The sequence below is a fragment of the Styela clava genome, chromosome 7 (assembly GCF_964204865.1).
Source record: "Styela clava chromosome 7, kaStyClav1.hap1.2, whole genome shotgun sequence".
NCBI classification, from domain to species: Eukaryota; Metazoa; Chordata; class Ascidiacea; order Stolidobranchia; family Styelidae; genus Styela; species Styela clava.
In genome coordinates, this window is record NC_135256.1 from 9,012,975 (window position 1) to 9,024,993 (window position 12,019).

At 34.5% G+C, this 12,019-nt stretch overlaps 2 protein-coding genes across 2 annotated transcripts; both read right to left on the bottom strand.

Annotated features, from left to right (window-relative positions):
• Positions 1-258: 258 nt before the first annotated feature.
• Positions 259-4,475, bottom strand: LOC144425118 (acrosin-like). Its single transcript, XM_078114466.1, has 6 exons — positions 4,345-4,475; positions 3,451-3,643; positions 2,798-2,907; positions 1,923-2,087; positions 1,457-1,574; positions 259-793 (listed from the first exon to the last, which is right to left on the bottom strand). The coding sequence occupies exons 1-6, from the start codon at positions 4,430-4,432 to the stop codon at positions 460-462; spliced, it is 1,008 nt and encodes a 335-aa protein (XP_077970592.1). The 5' UTR covers positions 4,433-4,475; the 3' UTR covers positions 259-459.
• Positions 4,476-6,322: 1,847 nt separating this feature from the next.
• LOC120327918 (serine protease 33-like) lies at positions 6,323-11,263 on the bottom strand. Its single transcript, XM_039394288.2, has 9 exons — positions 10,908-11,263; positions 10,062-10,239; positions 9,575-9,675; positions 9,288-9,446; positions 8,641-8,758; positions 8,350-8,558; positions 7,655-7,767; positions 7,140-7,266; positions 6,323-6,633 (listed from the first exon to the last, which is right to left on the bottom strand). The coding sequence occupies exons 1-9, from the start codon at positions 10,981-10,983 to the stop codon at positions 6,323-6,325; spliced, it is 1,392 nt and encodes a 463-aa protein (XP_039250222.2). The 5' UTR covers positions 10,984-11,263.
• Between the last annotated feature and the right edge of the window lie 756 nt (positions 11,264-12,019).

The following is a 12,019-nucleotide window of genomic DNA, read 5'->3' on the forward strand; positions in this document are numbered from 1 at the left end:
TTTTAGCGGTAATCTCTTTTCTTTTATAGACGGTGATCACCAAAAATATTTTTTTTTTTTAATTTACAAAATGATTCGTCCTCATTTAAGAGGACCGTTTTGAAGTAAAGTCCTGTATATAAATATAAAAGATTTGCTGAAAATACTTTTCATATTAACGCTATTGGTTTGGTGGCCAAACGATCGTAAGTATCATAGATCACACGTATGTTTGTCTATTGTATTGAGTATTTGCGATCTAGCTCAATGGTCAAGAAATTCTTTTCAATTGTTTTCCTTTCGTTAATGTGATGTCTATTTCACACGTGTTCATAACGTAAAGTAACAACGATATCTGAGCAGACAAAGTCACAATAATACTTTTCGGCTTTTACTTGACATTGCTGGATGTAAAAATATATTATTGCATTTTTAGCACAAATATACAATGAACTTTTTCTACTAAATCAATGAAATAAATTAAACTAGACTTGGTATAAAAGTAAAAAACAATATGCATATAAATACGCCATTCGATTTCAATTTTACACCAGGAGACGTAGTTGATTCGGAAGTAGCAATACGAGTACTAGCATATTCAGTGGATGCTCCAGTTATTTCTTCTTCTTCGCCAATTTTTTCAATAATCCAATTCATATACGTTGCTACGTCAGTGTAAGCCCCTGGTCGTCGTTCCTTTGCACATTCTTCTCCGAAACTTGTTATCCCTCGTGCAACATAAACTGAAGATTCCATGCAAACTAAAGGCCCGCCACTATCTCCTTGGCAAGTGTCAATACCACCTTCTTCAAACCTAGACATTAAACTTCATTCAAGTCGAGATATAATTGATAATAATAGTTCACAATATCTTACAGCAACTAGAATCTAGATTCATCCATCGCGAAAAATTGAAACCGATGGGTTTTGAAGCTGATAAACCGAACAAAAAGGAATGGTTAGTATAGGAGGAAAATCAATACTTAATTTTACTAATATATTCAGGGCAGTACACAAACACATTTATAACATTCCCAATGTTATGGAAATAGGATAGAAATATCGAGATTTGTATTCGAGCACACACACATACGCTCCATATGTACGACATTACACATTTTGAAGCTTCTTTATTGTACGTTTTCCTAAGCGAAGTCATGATCCGTCATCGAAAAGTAATGAGATTATTGATAGACGGCAATTGATTGCAAGCGACAGACAAGTTCAATTTACGTCGTATATTCATTTTTTTATGTAAATGACAGTAGATACCTATTTATACAAGACTTCAAGCGCATCGAGTAATCACTGTCCAGTCCAGTGGTTTGATTCGATGTAGTTGCTACGGAGATGGGCTTGATTTTCAATTTGGATTTTAATGATGATATAACGAATTTTTGTGTGAGTCACGTATGCTTTCGTGCTTATATATCTCAGCAATGCTTTCCTGTTAATTGAGTAGAAGGCCTAAACTTACCCAGCGCAAAAGTGACCGTTGGGAATGGAGAGGGGCGATGTACGGTACCATTCATTGCATGTTTCTCGTGATATAATATCAACACCGGCATATTGAAGAATATTTTGATTACCAGTATCTGTTAGGTGTTGATGAGAAATTTATAGTATTGATCAATAACACCATAGACTCAAAAGAATCAAGATTCTAAGGGCCAAGATTCTGAATTACTTTGTGACTTTTATTCAGTCAAATAGTAACACATTGGTTGAGTTCCTAATGTGTTGGACTCATCTATGTTGCAATCGAGAAAAAATACTCGTTTTGAAAACCAATGAGAACCGTTGTGTTGTGCAGAGACGTGTAAAACTCCGCGCAAAAACTTCAATATTGAGTATATCCTGTTGTCAATTTAGATTTGATTGGTATATCCAGGTAACTTAGTTAGATAAACCAAAGTATACAGCCCAATATTAACTTAGCTTACTCTGAGTTTCACCAAATCCGGATATGAAACAGGTCTGTCCTACAGTAGCTTCAGAACCAAATGTAGGTAAACAAGCTGGGCGGACGTAATAATCATAAGTAACTTCAGTTGTTAGCCTTAAAAGAGCTATGTCAGCAAAGTAGCTTCCAATTGCATCATCGTAATCTAAAAATACAGCACAAAATAGCAGTTGCTGATACACCTGTAGATTAAACATGTACATAGTTTGGGTCACATCTGAAAATACAATAGGACCGTTTGTGACTATGGGGAATTATATATGAGAACGCCCCATGATTGGTATTTTATTAGGGTGCTTCATTAAATCAGACTTAGATAATTGTATTCAGACTGGTGAAGTGTCCTGTGGCGAAACGTGTGATTGTAAAACACTTGTGGTAACCTCACACTAGTAGCCAGTTCTCAACAGCAAGTTCTAAGAGATTAGTTTCGTTGTTTGAATGTTTGTATAACTGCTGATTTACAGGATAAACCATCGTGAAAACTTCATTAAATAATATGAAGTTTTCATGCAAGGTTTTTGTCGGCATTCAGTAACAGCATTTCCGTTTCGGTGAATTGTTTATGCTGGGTTTAGTTATTAAATATTTTATATCAAGATCTGTTATAGCCTTCAGGTTGGCGGAAGGAAGCAATTTGACAGTTGTAACGTTGGTACTTGGTATAACGTACCTTGAGGTGACCGTACATTTGAACCCATACATTTGCATCCGTATATCCGCGGGTTCAATCTATTTGAGGATGCTAAAATCCATGGGTTAGTATGGATTCAGATATCCGTAAATAAAAAAATTTCCATATGTGCAATAGTATGCAGGTTCAACTGTCGTGGGTTCAAATGTAATGGAACCTACCTTGATGCACAACATATTCTCCAACGTAATGATACTGCCTGCCTATTTCGTCCAAATTAGTTTGGTTTTGGGCTCCAAGAAGTATGATTATACTTTCAATTCGAAATGACCTAAAATGAGAAAAAATATTGTGCAGCGTAATCAGGAACGGATTTAGACATTTGTGAGGCCTCCATTTTTACAATGACGCCATACAGAACTCGTTATAGCGTCATGCTGGGACTTTCACCTCATCTAAAATGTATTGTGACGCTCTAAATAAATTTTAAACTGCTTGAAATACGGAATGTTACTGGCAAGATATCAATCAAATAGATTGGACAGAGAGTTGAATTAAAAAACATATATATAAAAACTCAAGGCTGTATGTAACTCAGAATTAAAGTGGTTCAGGATAAGAAATCGGCAAAATTTTTAGTATTTGATCTCTAAGAACAAGTCTTAGTCAAGATGAACAATATTAAATTAATTCGCCCTTCTCGGGTTGTTTAGCCTGCTTTCAATCTTTGAAAAAAGTATATTTTTTGAGCTTTGATGTATTTTAAAGTAGCTAATACAGTACAATACAAAATATAATATTCATATAGCACGAGACTAAGCTGTCTCCAACTACTTATCTCCAGCTTGCGTGAAAACTATATGAAGTCACTCACGTCTGCAAACAATGAGCCGCAGTCAGTATCCAGGTTGGCCTTATGAGAATCCCTCCGCAGTAAAATGCATGTAAAGACTGAATTATTGTTTTTACGTACATTGATGCTTGCCACGGCCATTGACCTGCTGTTGCGTCATTACCGTTTACCACTCTTCCGTTATTTCTGGTGATCCCCGCAACACCGCATTCTCCTATAAAACCGATACATGTAAATCTTATGAAATTTCCAGACTTCTTGTGTCATTTGGCAACAATGTAATCGCGTTTAATTTAGTGCAAAGTACTATGAGTTTTTAAAATTGAATGAATGAATTTAGACAAAAGCAAAGAGCGTACAATGATATCCATTATAAAGTATTTGTTTACATACACACGGCCTTGAATGTAGACAATTACGGCTGGGCATTGTCGAATACCTGATGATTTCAGAATCAAATCGAATATTTTTTTTATTCAAATTTTCGAATACTTGTAACCCACATAAATTACTTTGAACATAGAATCCATCACTCAGTCAGTCCGGTGGAACAAGCCACCTGGTCGCGAACATTTTTATCTGAAACAGGCTCCCAGTATTGGAATGCAATCAGTTACTTAACGTTTATCATTTCAACAATAATCCACGTTGTTGCTATAAACCATTATCAATAGAATTATCCGGTTCATCGAGAAATACTCGCCAAAGTATATAATTCTCATATGACTCATAGTAAGCAAATATAATTTTTTTGACAAAGTAATGATTCAATCATACAAGAAAAAATATTTGATGAACGCCTCGCCTGGTGATCAGGATTTTAGATATGTGTAAGAACACGTCATGTAGAATACTATCACATTTTAGATAGATATATAGATTAGTTAGGAAATAAATATATGATATTAATCTTACCGTTGTAATCTCCATCACCACTTTGTCCATAAACATTTGAGTGTATACACATACATATCAATATTAGGAATAGTTTGCCTAGTTTCATAATATATTTTTTGATTTGTAAACTTAAGAAATATGACTAGCCTGGAGTATTATTATAGACAAAAAGTATGAATTTAAACACGAGAGAATACAGTGGAAGAAATGGTTGATCAACGTGACAAACGCGAATTGTTGTCCGGGTGCCATTAACTTTAGGGTTAATAGTTAGTTTGAATGCACTGAATAATTGTTGATAAAACAGGACTTCGGTACAACCACAGCACAATGAGCGTCTCTCCAAACGTGTTACACCTATATAGTATTGTTAGATTAGAACACACGTTTTTCATATAATGTTTCGGAAATAATGTGGCAATAACAAGCTTTTGAGAACTGCGATTTAATCCTTAGGTTCGTTCACCTTGTGTCGGAAATCTGTTAAGATCTGTATAAAAAGACATATCTATGCACTACTACTGTATACTGACGCATCTACAATTAGACATAAACCTGGCGTTGATACATCAAATATATAATACGAACAAAATAATTTTCTGAGTAGGCACTACTCGTGACACTAAGTCACAATTATGTGAAATGAAAGCAGCCCTTTCTATTGTCTTCTATTTGTCTTATACCATACCGTGATTAGATTTCTTATAGCCCTTTATAAACGAACTTGTATAGCAGTTGTCATAATATGTCAGTTGAGTATGTTTACTCTCTATTGAAATCAGAAGTAGTTTTACTGTGTCAATAATGATTTATCGGGGAATTATATAAATGAAGGAGTGCCGGTTGTATAATAATTCCTATGTTTCGACGAATAGAATTCGCGGTAACAGCGTTATTACAAATATTTAGAAACATAGGATTACGGCACGTGAAAGCACATTGTGCCATATTATGCTCTTTCTCATAAATTGACTTCGCCTATTTTTCCTTATATATATATATTTTAGGTGGATGAATGACTTGATGATGAAAAAGGTCAAATTTTAACGAGGAACCGGGTAAAGAATTTTACAAATCTTTCACATGATTTTACATCTCGCATTCTTATTTTTGGGATATAAATATTTTCAAATGTCGCCTAATGCTACTTCATAATGGTGGTTGGGCGGATAAGGACAAACTTATAACAATGGCTTGAACCCGTCCATACTCGCCATCAATACTAGTTACTCGAACAATTCTCGAAAAAACTCGCCATAAATTTTTATTATTTCACTAAATATACAACAGTGACCTCTTGGACTCGAAGTGAATCAATAGATCGTTTTCTAAATTGTTAATTTATACGAATTCCTTAAAAACTTTACCAATTCCTTACATTTTTAGTAGTCAAGATAGATGAGTTTTCTAGGGGAATACTTGTATGTAAATTCGATTTGGTGATGTGTTGTGGGTTAGGATAAACATAAAACATTATGTAAACGGTTTGAGTAAGTATTAACCATGATAAGTTTATCGATACGGTGGTTTGTGTCCTCGTTCGTTCTGTTTAATTTTATTTAGTTTGGGTTTTGAGAAAATATAATTAAAATTAAATCTGGATTAGGTAGTTGGAGGTTTGGGAAACACTGGTTCGGTAATTATTTGTATAGCTACCTACCTACGTTTAAACGTTACTTTTTTCAGTAATATCAATACAAGGACGGCGAGTGCGTAACTTGAAAAATGTAATTAAAACTGTATTGAGAAAATATGTAGAGCAAATATTTTTCCTTTTCAAACTACTGTAACCTTTTATTTAAATACCATGATGAAAATCGCTTCAAACTTTAATTAGAAAACCGGTTTGAAAAACATTTATTTTTTTTTTCGTCATTTTTTTCCAATGAATATTTTTCAAAATTTAAACATTCTTCATTTTGTCTTAAAACCCTCGATATATAAGTGATGTGGTTCTCGATAATGTTCAACACAAATCCACAGAAAAAGGTTTCATTTATTTCACAACGACATAAATAACAATGAGGCAATAAATAAATATAGTAATATTTGAGTACGGAATTTTTATTGAAATGGAATCAGAGGTAGTCGCTCTGATAGTTTGTGATGCTTTCATAGTAGTAGTAACATCATAAGTTGTGTCGTGAATAGTGGAAATAGCAGTACTAGTTGACACCACAAATCGAATCTCCACAACAAATCCTGGGTATTCGTATGATTCGTCAGATTTGAACTGGAAAACCGCGGTGTTGTTCTCAACCATATGATCGTCGGGAAGTTTATTTCCACATAACATGATATCGTTACCTGTTGTGAGTAAAATATTCATAGCAGTTGTTACTTTAATATTAATCGCTACCAAGACTGTTCTCTCGCAAAGATGACTGGAGCATCGGGATAACATTTTTAACAAAACAAAGGCTATTGATTTTTCCCTAATATTTATTTGACACTCCATGTCGCAGATATCTCTAATCAGTAATGGGATTCAAAATTCTAAGATCAGGTTATCTTTTTAATCGAACACGTTTCTGCCATTTCAAACACCATGCCGAACTTATGGCCCTTCAACAATACAAAAACGTAACACGATAAGAACAACTTTAAGGTCATAAATGTCATCACCTAACCTAAATATGAACCATTACTTTAATAATATTTACGCTTTACATAAACGTCGAAAGAAAATTTGCTGAGGTCGCCTAACGTCCAAAACATAAAGACAAAACCGATTATCACGGCATTCCCTGAATCCAGCCACTGTTTATAACCAAGATAATTAGAATTAACCACTAAGATATACTGAACCTTACCGCCTGTTAAGTCTGATATGAGTATGTAGTCATTGCAACCTCTTCGGTAATGCGGCATCAAAAAATAACATTGGAATATAAATTGAATATGAAAACCTTCTGGTGCAACGATTCTCCACAAACAATTCTGAGATAAAAAAAAAATATACAGTTTACATGGCATTGATTGCGCAGCAGTTCGCTGACCAGATGTCCAGCGAAACATAATTCATAAAATATCTGGTTCTCAAGGACTTATTTTTAAAGTGTAATAGATTGAAGATAAACCGTGGGCCGAACTTTTGCTGTTTTATGGCAGGACTCATACTCCAGAATGAGATTGACTTGACGCCATAAAGCAATAGTTCTTGGACAGCAAATCTAACATGGCTGTAAAATTTCGGTTGAATGTAGCCTTTTGTCCTTATGTGCACTTGTTCCATTAACTCAGCCACAACAGTTCATGATGTTTAAATATGACTGATACTGATAACTGATTTAAATCATACATTGTGCAGTGGCATAACTTCACTTACGTAATTCGGTGGATATGTATAACTTTGAAGATCTGTTGGATTTCGGATGATTGTGCCACTGTTGTTCACGATTCCACCACAAATATTGCTTTGTATAGGCATGCATGAGTTACCTTCAGAATATTTATCAGAATAAATAGAAATGATATAATCTAAACTGCGGATGAACATTATCGCAGAGCTCACATGGGGGAATTAATGACGTTTTATTATTCATAATGATTGTTTGAATTTGCGTGTGCCCATGTTTCTGCATGTAAATGATTTCAAACTTTCAGTACTTAACGATGGAAGTCGCCAGAAGGGAGGTATTACATTTATTTTTTCTTCCTGGCCCTATCTTCGAGATCCAATATTTCACCCAAAATATTTCTATTTTAATTCATGAGAACACTCTACTTATTCCGTCAAGTGTGGCGCCTAATACTTCGCGACCGTCCTTCGTCTCGTTTTGCGAAGTCGGTGCTCAGCCATGTTTCAGTGTAACTGAAGTGGGCTACTGTTACTGAGGATAGTTATTAGATCTTTGTGTTCATATATTTAAGCATTGTATTTAGAATCTTTATCTCTTGCATTTCTCAGCCAAATAGACACCAAATTTTGCAGTCTACAGCAAGCCTCATCTAACAATATGATAATACCGGTATTAAGTGGGGTCAATAGTTATGTAAATCAAAATAGGTAAAATGGGATACCTGAATTTGCTCTTATATTTTCTTCAATCCATTCTAGATAATCCACCACCTTCACATAAACTCCTGGTCTTTCTTTTTCTGCGCAACCTTTTCCAAAGCTTGTCATTCCGCGCAGTACATAAGCAAATTGTCCTGACTGTGTAGATTCTTTGTAGAGCAAAGGCCCTCCACTGTCGCCTTGGCACGTGTCGGTACCCCCTTGTTTGTGTCTGTCAAAACATATATATTCCGGTAAATGTGTACTCTAAGAGATGGATAATAGGTACAGAAAAAAAATTAATAGTGTCTCACCCAGCGCATAAATGACTCTTTGGTATAACGGTGTTGATTTCACCATACCATGACCGACATTGCTCAGTGTCGAGTACAAACACTTCGGCTTGTCTTAGCAAATAATTACTTCCTGTTCCTAAAGAAGAATATTTCACATAGGATTTTATTGTAATAATGAATTTTATATGATCCGAGAATCAACATAAATATGTTTCGAGATCGATGCAATCTTATTAATTCAAAAATGCATATAATTGTGGATGGAATACCACGTCTTCCTACGATTCTTGGTTCCATGTAGTTATGTATACAGATGGCCTATTTGGGCGCAAAGATGCTTTATTACAACTTCAAAAGAACGAGACGACAGTTTTAGTGCGACAGCATCTAGCATCCTTAATAGATACAATACAAAAATGAAATCTGATATTTGAAAAAAAAAATCATTCTAAATCCGGCAAATATACGATATAGTTCTTTAAAAAATTTTATATTGAAAAACGGAAAAGAAAAAACGATGGGGTTCTACGTTCCCAGTTGTCGCGCCATCAGCCTGATCCTTCAAATATATAACACTTTGTTTCGTTAATCATCATCTTCAATATTTTTGTATGATAATCATGTTACCACAGATAAGTCGTTTACCAATTTGAGTCAAATATTACCTAAAGTTTCTCCCCATCCGGTAACAATGCAAGAACTTCCCACTTGCATGCTACTTCCACTGGTTGGCAAACACGCAGGAATAATATATTTACTGAAGGGCACAGACTCGGCCAATTTGATCAAACATATATCATCTTTGAAAGTTGATGAATCATAATCTAGAAAACACAAAATCAGAAATACATGCATTTCAAATCTTTTTTTCAATAGTTTTTTTTTTAATAGCACGACTATTTCCAGTTGTTTTCTAATATTTTAAGTAACAGAAATGTGTATTTACTGATACCTTGATGGCATATTAATGTATGAATTATGACTTCCATGGCGTTGGAATCAGATGCGTCTTTCCGCTGAGTGCCAACAAATATTCTTAGTGACTTCATGTCTCTAAAATATATTTGCATTAATAGATATATAATGGAAAAAGAAAGAGAAATTGAGAGACACCATTGTATCATTATATTTGGCATCATTGGAAATGACGCACATGTGAATGGACGATCAAGGGTAAATAATTATAACTCGGTAATAGGCAGAGACATAGCCAAGTCAAATTTTTTGACGTTTAAAAATACTCATTTGAATAATTTTATTGGAAAAATCTTCGAAGAACCTTGTTTACACAATAAAGAAAATGTTCGTCGTCTAAATGAGTAGTCGGAATAAATAACTGTTTAAATTTTGAATGAAGTTTTTAGGTTGTTCAAAGTTACACATTCAAAGTAATAATATCTCCATTAATTAATTTTTCAATAATGTTATTGTTGACTTACCCCACCATACAATGCGCTACTGTTAGAATCCATTCTTTGCTAATAAGCGTTCCTCCGCATACTTGATTACCATTTTCCAGTATAAGAACCATCCAAGGCCAATTTCCCTCATCTGCTACGCTTCCATTCACTATTCTTGCAGAGATTGATGGATTGACTTCAGGAATTCCACAAACCCCTGCCGTTCAGATATTGATCGTTGAAGTGATTTTGAATAAAATTTTGATTGTGGTGAAACGGCGTATTGCAAAATTGTACGTGTTTGGAAAGATGTACAGTATAATCAAAAGACTAGACCTTACTTGGGAATAGAAGATTCAATGATACGTCTCGATCTAGGTCTTGAATTTTATAATTTGAGGAGATTATGACCCGAGACTACGATGGAACTTGATGAGCAGGCGAATTATGATTTAGAGACTTGTACCAACACAAATAAATAATAGTACGCTTTAAGGATTATAAAAGCTATTATAAAAAGAGTTTGTTATTTCGATTTCGATGGGGATGGATTGGGGCCGTGTGAATTATATATACAAATGACCTTACTGTGAAACGTGTAATAATCAAATATCAAAAACTGTCAATCAACAACCAATTGACCTCGTCCTCACGAACAGCACATACTTTTTGCTAATATAAATAAAAATTAGCTTAAAATGCACGTGAATATATAGTAATTTAAAATAATTAATACGGTACTTAGGGGTAAGTTCCATTACAAAAATGCCAAAGCCAGCGTTTTAGCGATTGTACGTAAATTTCACATAGAGAGAACGAAAGCCAAACCGCAATATTTAGTAAATGAAAATTGACCATATCTAACCGTACACAAAAGTAACTTACCCGAATTAATATCAAACCCTGTTGTTGCCTTCATCAAAAATAAAAGTAGTTGAATATAAGTCCGCCATTCGACCATCGTCACATATCGCTCGTAAAAACTATTCCTAGTCTTACAAAAGTCGGTATAAAGCCATATTGAACTAGGTGTTGGTCTATATTCTTTGTGGTAACAAACCACAGCGTTACGGTTGGTAAAATCTTCATGGTACAACGAATATCGGACAATAAGATATTATTGACGTCATTCGAGGCTACCGTGCGATATTTTTCATTGGGTATATAATCAGTCCCAACTGACCTGAGTATAAATTTACCAAAAAAGAGGGAAACGAGTTCATTTCTAATTTTAACTGCTATTTTCATTTGTGATTCAGCCATTCTACTCTACGTCTTCCCAATAACGTTTATAACACCTAGTCACGATGGCGCCCTATTCTTGTTCTTTCGCTTTTTATTTTGTTTCACTTGTCGAATGGCACAAAGTAATAAATAGTTCATCGCGATGGGGATCGCTTGTATTTCTTCTGCTTTACTTTAAGTTTATTAATAGACAATTTGTTATAAAGTGAATTATGCGAAAGGTCCTAAGTGATTATTACACTGGCACTAAGCGTCGTTGTAGCGTGGCATAATTAATTGAAACAGCATTCAAATTAATCCTAGGATTATATTCGATTGACACACCTTGAAATTAATCACTTTCCAGTCTATTCGGGTTTACCTCTGCGTCAGTGAGTCTGAATCAAAACTTCTAAACCAGTGGTTCTCAACCTGTGATACGCGGAAGATGATCAAGTGGTACGCGAGCAGCTTTAACTTATTGCAACAATTAACTTTTGAGTTGGCCAATATATGCCAGTTGCGTTTCAAAAAAAATTTGTGGAATAAATATCTTAATTGTCATTATGTCTTCAAAGGAGCAATAATTTAATTGCTGTAATCAAAAATGAGTCTCGCAAATGATGCGATAGACTAATCTAAACTAAGCTACCTGTAAGCGGCACATGGTTGATTAATTTTAATAAAAATTCGGGTTTTCAAACACGTAAACCAGCTTATAAGCGCCAACACATCAAAACAATCTCGGATATAATAATTTTGCAATAGTAAAG